Raw genomic sequence first — 14,025 nt, forward strand, 5'->3', positions numbered from 1 at the left:
ACTTTGAGTTGAGTGTTCATCATTCAAAGGGTTGGCGGGAAGTGATCTAATCTGATAACGTGACCATCATCATTCAGTTTCAAATAAATGATTTAAATTCAATTTTTCAAAAACACATCTATCCTCTCTCACGAGCTACCTCACACGCTCTCTCCCTCTCGCTCAAATCCTTCGTCTGCACTCTTATCTCGAATCAGTTTGCAATAACCAAGTCTGTTACTCATGTATGTATATCTACTTTATAATCACATCCATCCAATCGACAGTATATCAGGATCATTAGATTCATAGCGACACAGGATAGCCAACGATACATTGATCATTGGATGGATGATGAATGAATGAATGAATGAAGATAAATGAAAGATACAGGATACTAATACAACAATGAACCAACAATAACAGTAAGGAATTCAATCCCAAACAAACGATAATCAAATATGTCTGAAGGAGATGTTGTATCAGCTATCACCAACCCATTGGAGAAGGTCACTGACCCAATGGTCGCCCTCAACAAGGTCTTGAAGGAGTCCCTCTCCGTCTGCGGTCTTTCTCGTGGTCTCCACGAGGTCGTCAAGGCCCTCGACAAGAGATCCGCCCGTCTGTGCATCTTGGCCGACGACTGTGACGAGCAGAACTACGTTCGCTTGATCAAGGCTCTCTGCGCCGAGCACTCCATCCCCTTGATCACCGTCGAGGAGTCCAAGAAGTTGGGCGAGTGGGCCGGTCTTTGCAAGCTCGACAAGGAGGCTACTGCCCGTAAGATTGTTGCCTGTTCCTCCGTTGCCATCAACACCTTCGGAAAGGAGTCCGAGGAGTACAAGTTCCTCATGGAGTACGTCGAGAAGAACAGAATCTAAACATCCTCTTTAGTTTCCAAATCATCTCAACATAAACCGTAGTAGCGACAGTTCCATCAATGTCTTACAAACAACTCATTCATCTTTGTTCATTCATTCATTCATTCATTCGTTCGTTTAGGTGGCTCAGTGCCATGACATTGCAGGGTAGATGTCTGAAGTCACGCTTAGGCATCAGTCGGGGCAGGCTTAGGTAATGGTCAGGGGTAGACAAGGATAAGGGTAAGAGAAGAGTATGGCAAGTATATACATGACTTTATTGGATCAACATGTTGAGGATGTTATTGACATCATTGACATCATTGTTTGATGTTGTTGAATGTTGAACGTTGTTGATTGATTGAATGATTGAATGTGTTGGTGAGTTGTTGATGAAGGACTACTGGTCTTGGGTACGCTTGGGAAGCACCTTGATATCACCTTGAGGAGTGATCATGAATCTCTTGGAATCCTTGAACATCTTTTTGTTGACAGCCTTGTTGATGGCTTTCTCCACTTTGGCCATCTGAACCTCAAGTAGTCTGCTCCTAATCTCAGCAATGGGTATAGATGTACCGACTGGATGTTCGGCCACAATTCTCTTGATCTCTCTCTTCCACTTCAACTTCTTGACTCTGACCTTCTTGTCCTTCTTGTCCTTCTTGTCCTTCTTGTCCTTCTTGTCCTTCTTGTCCTTCTTGTCCATCTTCTTGTCTTCCTTCTTGTCATCCATCTGGTCCTCCTTCAGGTCCTTGATTGGCTCCTTCATAACAGTGATCACCTCTTGGACTATTTGTTCCTGGGAGTCCTTGTTCTTCTTGTCCTTCTTGACTCTGACCTTCTTGTCCGTCTTGTCCAACTTGTCCTCACTCTTGGGCTTCTTCTCCCTCTTGACTCTGACCTTCTTGTCGGTCTTGTCCATCTTGTTCTCCTCATTCTTGATCTTCTTGACCCTCTTCTCACAGTTCTTCTCCTTCATCTCCTTTCTCTCCATTCTTTGGATCTTCCTGGCGATCTTGATATCAATGGCTTGATCAGAGTTGTTGTTGGACAGTGTGATGGATCCTATTTGCTCGACCAAAAGGTCTGATGATATCTCATTATTGTTGTTGGCAGTCATTTTTGATGATATTATTATATAAAGTTGATTGATTGATTGATATGTCTGATTGTTTGATATGTCTGATTGATTGATATGTCTGATTGATTGATATGTCTTTGATTGATTGATTGATGATGTTGGTTGATTGTCAAGGTACCATTTAAATAATGTTCCAGTCATTCTGGAAATGTGTTGAAAGTGAAAGAGTTTGGCAAAGGTCGCTCAGAATTCTGAGCATGGGATGGTGGTCTCAACAGGCTAGGGATGGCTCATGAATGACATGACCACATTGTTGCCTTTGAACAATACCATCAGTATCCTCCCGATCTCATTGGTGATCACTTGCTGAGGATAGTCAGAGACTAGTGACGCTTGGTATGTTAGATCAAAGAAATCAAAGAAAGATATACAATGATTGTTAGTGACTGATGACCTCACGACGAGGACATTCTGTAGCTTGACATGATATACATACCCCATCGTATAAGCTTGACAGTGGTCGTACGTAACATAATTGCATAGGCAACAGAGATCACTCCTAGTGCGATCAATGTGAATGAGTGCTCGAGAAAGTTTCTTGGTTGCAAGTATATAAAGTCAAGTACTTGTTGACATATGTTGTTGAGTCTCTCGTCACCAGGGAAGTATGATTGGAGCAACAATGCCACGACCTCATCAACCAATGGTATTCTCAAATAGTTGCTAATGACCTCCATGAACTCTGTTATGCAGCATGTTGTGTCAAACAATCAACTTGTCCTTGTCACTCATACATCAATCGAATACAACATACCTTGTTCCATTGTAACATACGAGCCCTTTGAGAAGTATGTTGCGGCCAGTCTGGTGAGTATGTCCTTCTGGTCCACTTGTGACTCATTCATCTAGGTTGATCAATCATGTGTCAGTCAGCTGATGTGTTGGTAACAATGGTAGATGTTATACCCACCTTACAAGATAGGATCAGGGCACATATAGCCATTTGGATGTCAACATCCTCGGATGTCTCTGTTGTGGCCTTACCATCTTGGGCCTGAGTCGCAACAATCTTCTTGTTGATATCCTTCAATCCAATATATCTCTGTAATAAACTATATTATGAATAAGGAATGTCAGGTATACCTCAACAATCATTCAATCATTCAATCATTCAATCAATGGCATTAGACAAGACTAGACTAAGACCATACCACACAGCATAATGTACATTGATTGAACTCAACTTGTATTCTCTTGCTAGACTGTAGAGTATTAGTATTATATGTCTCTTTGGGAATGGATACAATTGATTGTAATTCCTCCAACTGTCCTCTTTGAAGCTCAACAATTTGTAAGTCTCATATCTATCAAATATATTATTGTTCATCAACTGTTGTTGTTGCACTGAATATCTATTGCTATCCAAGTCTATCATCTATTCAATCCTATACTATACTGTTTATTATCTCAAGTTTATAGTTATAACACTTGTATCTTCAAGATTGAATATTGTATCTTTGCAACTTCCCTTTTTGGATTCGCCGAACACACAAGTTGTGTTGATGTTGTGGACTTTGAGATGGAATGAATTGAATGTTCAAGTTTGTTGACAACACTTTATCATGACTCAGTCATCAATCAAACACAAACTTATAAATAATGTGATAGATATTTGAATCAATATTATTACTTGTATATATTATAGAGATAAGATTAGACATATAGATAAAGGATGTATCCACAACCAAGTGCTCCTCCAGCACTCAAACCATCAACATCACAACAACAACAACAACAACAACAAGATATAGTTGTTGGAGATAATGATGATTTGGATGATATACTCAATAATATCAATAATAATAATAACAATAATAATAAGATAGACAATAATGATTATGATTTAAAGAGTTTACAGATATACTCACCAAAGAGTAATGGTGGTGTAGATCCATTACAAGAGTATAGACCAATGTCTTCACCATACGGGCAACAACAACAACAACAACAACAATCAATTGTCAAGGACAACATAACAAGAGTGGCTCACTTTGGTATCAGCATGGACAATGCCACCAAGCTCTACGAAGAATGGCTCAATGGTCTATGGTTCACACCAACAGGGTATGTTTGATAATGATTGATTGACAGTGATTGACAAGTGATGATTGATTGAGTTGACCTAACAAATACAACATATTCAAGATTCAAGAGACAAGTTGGAGTTGATACACTTCAGAAATTGTATATACCATTCTACAGCTTCAGAGCGGTGTACAATGTATACTTCCAGGGCAATGTATCTTATAATGACAATTGGATACAACCGACGAATAACAATGGCAAACTGATCATCCCCTCAGTAACACCATCACAACAGCAACAACAACAATCTGTGGCGTCAGTTGCCACCGCTGCAATCTTACCAAGCAAGCGACCACCAACAAAGGCACGCGAACAAGGCTTCATCACGAGAACGGTCAATCGCATCTTTCTATGCGCGTCCAACTCAATCGATTGGCAAGAGTACCAAGACATTCGCGTACTCTTTGACTTTAACAATGTGGATGCAGTGTCTGTCAGCGACTTCAAGATACGTCTACATCAGGAGAATGCCAATGAGGCGATGCGCGTTGTCGAGGAGGTGGTGTGGGCTCGCCACAAGAGTCGCATCGAGGTGGAGGAGCAGGCCAATGCACTGGCCTACCTCGTCAATCAGGAGCAGACGCCACACATTGACAATGTCAGCAGCAATGTACAGTTCCTCTCTTGCTTTGCCACACTCTACTACGTGCCATTCTATCACGCCAGCTACAACTTTGAAGACAAGACCTACAGCTTCTTTGTGGACGGCCAGAATGGCCAGGTGTTTGCCACGCGACCCAACTATGGCCTGGGCAAGATTGGCGATGCTGTCAAGGGCGTCAAGAACTACTTTGGCATGATCTTTGGAGTGCAGGAGCAGGTGCAGAAGAAGCGTGGCGCCGAGCTGGCCAGCGAGGACGGCACACATGTATATACTAAGGACAACTACTTTGTGACGTGGCCGCGCTCCGCCACCGGCCTGTTCAGCGGCTACGTGCCCGGCTGGCTGACCATCAGGAACAAGTCGTCGAGGCCAGTGACCATTCGTGCACAGAAGCGTCGCGGCGCTCGCAAAGGAGCACCGATCGAGTTGGGCATTTGTCAAGAGCGATCATTCACCTACAAGGGACATCTCTGCATCGAAGTGCTCGACGGAGACTACACCGCCATCGGCATCACGTACTTTAGTACTACAGGCGGTAATGAGAAGTCGGCTCAACTCACCAACCTTCTGTACGGATGACGATGATGATGATAATGATCAAGGATGATGTCGACGGATTGCGATGAAGATCTAAGATGATTGAACGAAATACACATGATCTTTCACTCTTTGTTCATAATCAATCAAATAATCGATTGACCAATGGAGAGGTGCGTGCCATGGCACACATGACAATCATATAAACGATCAGAGTTTGTGTGATCCGCACTGGAGTTCCGATTTGATTGTGAAAAAGTGACCAAATGAGGGCCTTTTTTGGTAAAACCTGGGGTGCCCTCTTGATCAAAAAATCACTGTGAGTCGATCATTTCCCTCATCTCGGCCCCGACATGTTCTCTTTTTCTCAGACTACGCATGCTGTGCCGGTCGTGGCCCCTCCATAGGGAGTCATCGTGCTGGTGCGACGACCAACTCAACCAACTCAACTTAAGTTCACTTTGGCATAGTGCCATTTAATTTATGCTCAAATTCTTGTACAATTCTCAAGTGTCGTCTGCTGGATGAGTGTGCAACAACTTTTGCTATAAATACTTCTGATCAGTGTTTAAGTTATTACTCATTATGGATTATACTGACACTTATGCAACAATTACTAATGACACCCCAACAACAACTTTTGCCCCGTCCACAAGTCCAACTGCTGACCATCATCACATAAGTGCTCCAGCGGCAACTATGATGATGATGATGAGCAGGTCGAGTGATGGAGGCGAGAAGTTTGGGGTGTCAATTGACAACAACAACAACAATACATTCTTGGACATTGACATTGACTCTTTCAATCTAGACTACCTACTGCAATCACCTTTCAACATTAATAATAACAACATCAACAATAACATGGATAATCCACATTATTATAATCCTTATAATAATAATAATAATAATAGTAATAATATTTTTAATAATATTAATCAATCGATATTTTTATCGTCTTCAACAATCACTACTGATGATGTGATTGATCAGTTATGCCCTGAGCCATTGCCAATGCCTTGGCTTCTCGAGCCATCCTCCCCCATCCCGTTCACTGACGATGTCCAAGTGGACATTGACCCTACACCGACGTCTTCCCCCTTTGCGTCCACACCTACCCCTGGTAGTCCTTTGCCCTCGCCCTCGCCCTCGCCATTGTCCAGCCCATTGATATTGGGTTCTGTTCATACCTCGGATGTATTCACAAGTGGCATTCCATTGGCATCAATTGATTATTACCATCCATCTACTCCACCAACAACGACAACAACGACAACAACTACGACAACGTTGGTGGATCAAATGTGCCCATATCAAATGTCATCGCCATTCCAGCCACAATCACCTTTTATGTCACCTATGTCGACCACGAGCATGACAAGTGACACCGAGCTATCCCAGCCAGAGACCCCGTCATCCCCCTACCCCGTCACTCCTATTCTCGCGCCGACTAAGAAGAAGAAACAAGTGACATCCCCCTACTCCCCCAAATCGCCAGCCAGTGTTGCATCCAAAGAATTGGCCACCGCAGAACAAAAATGTTCGCGAACACTCAAGAGTATTACCGAGGCATTCCTTGATGAGTATCGCACCGCTGAGCCAGAGATGTACATCGACATTGGAAGAATGGTAGACCGTCTCCAAGTGACCAAGCGCCGCTTCTACGAGATCATGAACGTGATGGAGTGCTTTGGAGTCGTACGCAAGGAGGTGCGCGACACCTACTTTTGGCTGGGCTTTGATAACATTGGCGCCTCGATCAAGGCAATCCAACAACTTTCACAAGCACTTGCCAGTGCTGGAGTCCCACAGCCGTCAGTTACCGCTGTTGCGGTGGACCCCTACGGAACCAAGGTGTCATCAATCACAACTTTATGTCACCAGGTTGTCAATCTGTTCCTTAACAGACGTGTTACCAGCATGGTTGACGTCAGAGAATCACTGCATCTCTGCGCCAAACAAGCACCATGCAAACGACTGTATGATATTACCAACATACTAGTGTGTCTTGGCCTGCTCTCCAAACCGGAGAAGGTGGGTACCAAACAAATGTACACATGGCTTGGTGGCGCATCAATGCCATCAACAACTTTCATCACAGATATCAAAGATAATAAAAATATAACTAAATAGTTTACATCATAACTTTCACGGGGATGCCGAGCACAGTCTTCTTGATTATCTTTCTTTGTAAGTTGGACACACACCACTTTGTGTAAAAGCAACTTCTTTGAAGATGTCGAATGGGCCATCCTTGATGATGTCCACCATCACCTCCAGTGCCTTTAGAATGAGGAAACTCTTAGATCATTGATAATGCCCATTAACATAACATAAACCAACACTTACTGATTCAATCATACTCACTCACTCATTCTCTCTCTCTCTCTCTCAAATGATCACCTCATCCCTTTGGATTTTCAAAGTAAGACTTTAGTTGTTTGTATCTCTAGCGTGACACGTCAGCCTAAATATCTCACTCGTTCAAACTTGCCAAAAAGAGGAAGTGATTGATGACGTAACAAACTGTGTTGTCAAATAAAATCTCACTCGTTGTGGTCATGATCTGGTAATGTTTTGATTTGATGACGTAACAGGCCGGTCCTTTGGGAATCTAGTGCCCAAAGGACGAGTGTGATGGCTAAAGCCACATTATCCATCACCTTCATCATTCTCGACCACCACCTCATCAGAACAATCAACCACACATTTTTCAATCTGGCAAACGAAGGGCCAAACCCGACGAGAATTCATTCCCTCATTAACAACAAAGACAGTCTTGGTTGATTGATTGATGGTCGAGGGGGGATGAGTGGCCCATCCAACACGTCACTCCAATCAAATATTGATGATGTAAACCATCAACACTTCATACAGATGAATGGATGCTACAGGACTCTGCCAACCATCACCACCACCTTTGATCAAACATTGCAGTGCACTTCAATAAAGGCAACACACAAGTGTTGTTGCCTGTATGCACTAAGAATTATACATTGATTTCTATTTCAACCGTTTCAAAGAGCCCTCATTACTAAACATTAGTTTGTTAGATGGTCGAGTGAATAAACTTTGAACATGTCCATTGATAATCACTCTATATCATTCATTCATTCACTCAATCATTCATACAATCGTTCATTCACTCATTCAATCTTAACAAACAACGTTCACTCTTTAAATATAACATGGATCCCAATAACAACAACAACATTAATATTAATAATGAAGATGGAAATATAGACCTCAACAACAACAATATCATCTCATATAATCATACTTCGTTTGATTACTATACTAATAATATTAATAACTATAATAATACAATGTCTTATTTTAATGTAAATGATAATAATACCTACAATAATAATAATAATACTATTAACATTAATAATATCAATCATCAATTACAATTGAACTTTGAGTCCATCAACTTGGATTTCATTTATAATCAACCTGAGATTCAATCACCTTCATCATGGGCTTCATCTCCATCATCCTCTTCATCCTCAATAATATCGTCACCATTTGATTATGACCAAATGTCTCCGATCCAAATGACATCACCCGACACCTACGTTCAATCAACTTCACCAACTATAACTTCAACTACCAGTACCGCCATTAACAATCACCCTTATAAATACTACAATCAACATCCCCAACTACAACAACTACCACAATCCGACAATCTACCGGTGTTCTTGGATGAGATGTCTCCTAGGCCTACCGCCAAACAACTTGGAAGCGACCCTTCAATGGCCGAGATCCAACCACCCAAACCCAGCCTATCATTGAGGAAGATGTCTGATACGTTGCTTGGAGAGTATCGAAATGCGCCGTCAGGGCAGTACGTTGACATCCGTAGGCTGGTCGAGAAGATTAAGGTGACCAAGAGACGTCTATACGAGATAATGAGCATTATGGAGTACTTTGGAGTGGTGCGAAAGGAAGTCCGTGACACGTATTACTGGACAGGACTGAACAATATTGCCCAAGCAGTCCAGACCAAGGTATTTGATGCGCCACCAGACCAACAGCCACACAAGACATCGTTCACCAACCTATGCCATCGTCTTGTCTGCCTATTTGTGAGCAGACCAGTTCTCAGTATTGTTGATGCCAGGGATGAGCTTGGTCTTGGCTCCATGCCAGCACGTTGTAAACGACTCTATGATATTGCCAACATCCTCGAGAGTCTCGGACTAATAGCCAAGTCTGTTAAAGTCGGTGGAAAACAACTATACATGTGGCAGGGGCCATTACCTCCAGCGTCAACCACATCACCAGTGTCTGTGACCACGACACCTCTGTAAATCAATCACAATAAATAATATTAATAATAATGTATAATAATAATAATATATAACATATGGTGTGTATATATATACATTAACATATATTATCCTCATTGACCAGAATTAGAGAATAGGTGAATGAATGAATGAATGTGTGAACTGGAATGAGAGAGAATGAGGGGTTGTCATGTGGTAACGTTTTTCAATTGTTGAAAGGTGTGTGAAACAACTAAACATTTATTTCAATTTATTTGTTTTTTTTTGGAAGTTTGTGGAGTGTGGACAGACTCCTCGCTCGAGGATACCCAACACACCAACGCTGAATGGATACAAGCTACTGATATCAATCGTTTGCCACTCACCACTTGCGCGTTAACCTCCTATCATATCACACAATGTCGACCAAGAAGACCACCACCAGAGCCGAGCAGGGACCAATCTCCCGCGAGTACACCATCAACCTTAAGAGCAGACTCTTGGGAAGGTATGAATCAATCATTCAATCAATCAATCTTGCGACAGGACAGGCAAGACAGGATAGAGACAATACAGGCAACACGACAGAGATGATACAGATACAGGATGATGATGATTGACACGATATGTCCCACCAATATATAGCTCCTTCAAGGATAGAGCCCCAAAGGCCGTCAAGCAGGTCAGACAGTTCGCCCAGAAGGCCATGAGCACCAAGGATGTTCGCATTGACAACAAGCTGAACTGCTTGCTCTGGTCCCAGGGTATCAAGAACGTTCCCCACAGAATTCGCGTCGTCCTCTCCAGAAAGAGAAACGAGGACGAGAACGCCAGAGAGAAGTTCTACACTCTTGCCACATTCGTTGCCACCAAGTCCTTCAAGGTGCGTATTATAACGATCATCAAGCAGCAGTACTCGACATGTTCATGCGATAAAGCGATCGATCACATACAGATAAACAGACACAAAAGAATGACATTGATACGATGAACATGACCGACTCGACTTGCGACTACTGGACAGCGAATATTTTGACATTCACAATCATTACAATCTCTCATAGCTCCGTACTAACTTAATCAATCAATCTCAATCAAACATTATAGGGTCTCAAGACCAAGGTCGTCACTGACAACTAAACATCAGTGTCGCAATTGATGAAAGACATTCATTATGACAGGAATAAACAGCAGCCCCTCAAACAAAAATGCATTCGACTTCTTCCACTTCACTTCCCAATCATGTAGTAATCTCTTTAATTGATCGATGGGATCGTTGATAGGTAAGGCAAGATTCAATCGAAGCCATGGCCCTTGGTTTGGCTTTGTTTGTAGTGGCATGACATGGTAACAGGTAATATATTACTTAAAAAGGGTGAACCCTAGATCTTTCCCTAGGACAGATCTCTTGATGGTCGACCGAACCGAGCAAACAAGATCGTGATTATGATCTTAATGATAATTTGCATTGGTGCTGCTAAGAGACCTTGATTCCAATATCACTCAAAAGTGTATAACTACAATCCAATCAATTAACAATCAACCATTAATGGGATTATTATTAAAATTGATTGAATTTGATTGATAAAGGTGTTGTAATACATTGATTACCTTTCCAACCATCTTCCATCCATTGGTGTGACCTATCAAATATGTGTATAATCAATCAGTACTTCGGTTTATATTTAAAGGTATTTAAATTATTAATATTTTGTTGGACCTTAGGGGTTCGAAGAGAGAGGAAACACAAACAAACAAAAAGAATGAAAGTTGAGCACAAGAAGTCACTTCCAATTTTTTAGTGCTTGTACAGATAGAAGAGAATAGAGTATTATGTCGAAGTACTTGTCTGCATAGCCGGTCGTATAATCTGATATTATATAACTGTCAACGTTAGCTGGGAACAAATACACACAACAAACGTGTATTCCCGTTTAATAGGAGAAACATATCATACTGGGATATGGAGCACAATACAACAGTGCAGCCTACGTGGTTACCCATACCGCGCTATATCGCCGACTCTTTTTAAGAGTTGGGATGCTTTCCCGTTAGCTTCGCAACGCCTACCCACATATACTCGTTACGTCTCCGATGTCGACAGGTGGTTCAAGAGAAGAAGTCAACAATAAGAGCCCTGGTCTCATACCTTCTTCCCGGGGGGAAGGATGAGATAGCTCTCGGTCGGGTTGGGACATATTACCCAATATATGTCTCCTCCTCCGAGATCTATCCAATCCTACACTCACTGCACATGTTGGATCGATTGGCTGTAACAAGAATATAACAATAAAGTTAACCGAAAGGTTTTATACATTAATTACGTCTATGTTTAATATTTGATTGATTGATTGGTTGGTTGGTTGATTGGTTGGTTGAATGGTTGATGGTCCTATGGTGCAGTTAGTTTGACCCATCCTATTGGTACAACGAATGAATGAATGAGTTAGAATGATTGGAGATGATGACAACGATGTTGAAGATTGATATGACTTACCAGAGTTGGCAATGATATTCCTGTTGGTTGAACCAGGCTGTGGCAATGATAGACAATAGGTGCCATTGCTGTCAAAGACATTGTCATTCATGGTTACACCAGGTGCAAATAGGCCATCGGGTGACGTGCCATATAAACAGTAGTCACCAGAATCCACGTCTTCAAACTTGTAGTATCCAGATGTACGAGAGTGTTCCATGACAAAGTTCTTGCCTCTAAGCAACTTTATCATAATATTATATGTACTTGACTTCTTGTTAAGTACACCATCGTTGGTTTTATCATTCCACAAGTATACTTCGATACTGAATGTCGTGTTGCTAACCATTGCTACTCGGTTGATTGATTGATTGATTAGGGTTTGATGTACATATGCTGAGCTCAATGATTAATTGATACTTACCAAGGTGTGCATTGGTGTTTGATGGAGGTACAGTGGTGCAATAACTGTCTGTGTCTTTGTTGAACACGTTGTCATTCATTGTGACACTGTGTTGGAATCCAGCCTTGGAGGCAAAGATGCAGTACTGTCCTGAGGGGATACCAGTGAAGGCGTAGGAGCCATTGGCTAGATCAATGGTATTGACCACTGAGCCATCACCCTTCTTGAGTACCATGCGAACACCGTTCAGAAGTGCCTTGGTGTCCAGAATGCCCAGTTTGTTATCTCTGTCGTCCCATATCTGGCCACTCAATGTCTAGGTGGGTATCTTCATCATTGCAAAGTTGGCCGCGGTGTTTGATGGAGGCAATGTTGTGCAGTACTTGCCATTCTCAAAGACATTGTCATTCTTGAAGAAACCTGGAAGATATCCATCCTTTGTGCCAACGATGCAGTATTGCCCAGGCTTGAGATCGTCAAACAAATACGCTCCTTTCACGACATTGTCAAGACCGACCATCGAGCCATTGGGGTATTGTAGCTCCATTCGTACATATGTCAGCAGGTTGTTGGTGTCAATCCTGCCCTGTTGTCCCTGACTGTCGTCCCAAACAATGCCAGCCAATTGATACCTGGGCGCAAGCTTCATACCAAAGTGTGCAGCAGTGTTGGATGGAGGTATGGCAAAGCAATACTTTCCAGTGGCATCAAACACGTTGTCACCAAAGTGATTGATAGGGATGTAGGTGTCATTAGGGTACCGTCCAAATATACAATAGTTGCCACGGGGTATCGTGAATGAGTACGATCCAGTCACATTGTCCAACAGGTGTATGCTATCACCATATTGATTTTGAAGATCAATAGTTGCTCCATTCAGCAGATTGGCCATGTTGAGCCTGCCATCATTGTTGACATCATTGAACACGTTTCCTTGGATTGTAAGCGTCTCAGCGGCGATCATTCCAATGTTGGCATTGTCCTCGTTGGGTGGGAGGGTCGTGCAGAACTTGCCATTGTTGAACTTGTTGTCATTCATGAATGGACCGGGGATGTAGCTTCCATTGGGATATGATGCGACGATGCAATATTCACCAGCTCTCAGATCATCGAATGTATAAGTTGCAAAGGTATTCTTCTTGGATATGTATATGCTGCCATCACTATACAAATCCAGTTGAACATCGTACAGTAATGACTTCTTGTCCATCACTCCATCATTGTTCTTATCAATGAACATATATCCACCAATACGGAATGTCTCATTGCCAACCATTGCTATAATTTGTTGATTGATTGATCGGGTGGGTCAGTGATTGATTGATTGATTGAATGATTGAGTGATGGAGGGTCAGTGTTTGACTATCTTACCAAAGTGAGCATTGGCGATGGATGGAGGGACGGTCGTGCAGTATTTTCCATCAGAGTAATATACGCTGTACTGGCCTGGGACACTTGGCTTGAATCCTCTCTTTGATCCAAAGATGCAGTATTGACCTGGCAACAAATCATCAAAGGTGTAGGTGATGTTGGCGTTGGTGATGGTGCTGATCACAGTTCCATTTGGATACCTGAGTTGCATCTGAACATTCCTGAGAGGTTTGTCCAAATAGGCTGGCTCGGAGCTGTCCGCTCAGTTGGTATGTGGTTCCCTTGTCAAGTCCAA

General features: G+C 42.2%; 9 protein-coding genes across 9 annotated transcripts; 5 read left to right on the top strand and 4 right to left on the bottom strand.

Moving 5' to 3' along the window:
- Positions 1 to 440: 440 nt before the first annotated feature.
- Positions 441 to 860, top strand: SAMD00019534_099570 (hypothetical protein; the record flags this gene model as incomplete). Its single annotated transcript, XM_012894989.1, has 1 exon — positions 441 to 860. The coding sequence occupies one exon, from the start codon at positions 441 to 443 to the stop codon at positions 858 to 860; it is 420 nt and encodes a 139-aa protein (XP_012750443.1).
- Positions 861 to 1,239: 379 nt separating this feature from the next.
- On the bottom strand, positions 1,240 to 1,959 carry SAMD00019534_099580 (hypothetical protein; the record flags this gene model as incomplete). The annotated part of the gene is made up of 1 exon (XM_012894990.1): positions 1,240 to 1,959. The coding sequence occupies one exon, from the start codon at positions 1,957 to 1,959 to the stop codon at positions 1,240 to 1,242; it is 720 nt and encodes a 239-aa protein (XP_012750444.1).
- A 422-nt stretch (positions 1,960 to 2,381) lies between these two features.
- On the bottom strand, positions 2,382 to 3,304 carry SAMD00019534_099590 (hypothetical protein; the record flags this gene model as incomplete). Its single annotated transcript, XM_012894991.1, has 3 exons — positions 2,382 to 2,662; positions 2,965 to 3,032; positions 3,132 to 3,304. Coding segments are annotated over 3 exons (522 nt in total), but the record flags the coding sequence as incomplete, so codon positions are not given.
- Positions 3,305 to 3,652: 348 nt separating this feature from the next.
- SAMD00019534_099600 (hypothetical protein) lies at positions 3,653 to 5,248 on the top strand (the record flags this gene model as incomplete). Its single annotated transcript, XM_012894992.1, has 2 exons — positions 3,653 to 4,044; positions 4,126 to 5,248. The coding sequence occupies 2 exons, from the start codon at positions 3,653 to 3,655 to the stop codon at positions 5,246 to 5,248; spliced, it is 1,515 nt and encodes a 504-aa protein (XP_012750446.1).
- Positions 5,249 to 6,220: 972 nt separating this feature from the next.
- On the top strand, positions 6,221 to 7,400 carry SAMD00019534_099610 (hypothetical protein; the record flags this gene model as incomplete). Its single annotated transcript, XM_012894993.1, has 2 exons — positions 6,221 to 7,185; positions 7,340 to 7,400. The coding sequence occupies 2 exons, from the start codon at positions 6,221 to 6,223 to the stop codon at positions 7,398 to 7,400; spliced, it is 1,026 nt and encodes a 341-aa protein (XP_012750447.1).
- A 1,519-nt stretch (positions 7,401 to 8,919) lies between these two features.
- SAMD00019534_099620 (hypothetical protein) lies at positions 8,920 to 9,522 on the top strand (the record flags this gene model as incomplete). Its single annotated transcript, XM_012894994.1, has 1 exon — positions 8,920 to 9,522. One exon carries the CDS (start codon positions 8,920 to 8,922, stop codon positions 9,520 to 9,522), a length of 603 nt encoding a protein of 200 aa, XP_012750448.1.
- Positions 9,523 to 9,899: 377 nt separating this feature from the next.
- SAMD00019534_099630 (hypothetical protein) lies at positions 9,900 to 10,620 on the top strand (the record flags this gene model as incomplete). The annotated part of the gene is made up of 3 exons (XM_012894995.1): positions 9,900 to 9,988; positions 10,126 to 10,363; positions 10,588 to 10,620. 3 exons carry the CDS (start codon positions 9,900 to 9,902, stop codon positions 10,618 to 10,620), a joined length of 360 nt encoding a protein of 119 aa, XP_012750449.1.
- A 1,252-nt stretch (positions 10,621 to 11,872) lies between these two features.
- Positions 11,873 to 12,594, bottom strand: SAMD00019534_099640 (hypothetical protein; the record flags this gene model as incomplete). Its single annotated transcript, XM_012894996.1, has 3 exons — positions 11,873 to 11,898; positions 11,978 to 12,307; positions 12,381 to 12,594. The coding sequence occupies 3 exons, from the start codon at positions 12,592 to 12,594 to the stop codon at positions 11,873 to 11,875; spliced, it is 570 nt and encodes a 189-aa protein (XP_012750450.1).
- Positions 12,595 to 12,675: 81 nt separating this feature from the next.
- On the bottom strand, positions 12,676 to 13,941 carry SAMD00019534_099650 (hypothetical protein; the record flags this gene model as incomplete). Its single annotated transcript, XM_012894997.1, has 2 exons — positions 12,676 to 13,637; positions 13,731 to 13,941. The coding sequence occupies 2 exons, from the start codon at positions 13,939 to 13,941 to the stop codon at positions 12,676 to 12,678; spliced, it is 1,173 nt and encodes a 390-aa protein (XP_012750451.1).
- Between the last annotated feature and the right edge of the window lie 84 nt (positions 13,942 to 14,025).

This window comes from Acytostelium subglobosum, assembly GCF_000787575.1.
Source record: "Acytostelium subglobosum LB1 DNA, scaffold: scaffold24, whole genome shotgun sequence".
In the NCBI taxonomy this organism is placed as follows: domain Eukaryota; phylum Evosea; class Eumycetozoa; order Acytosteliales; family Acytosteliaceae; genus Acytostelium; species Acytostelium subglobosum.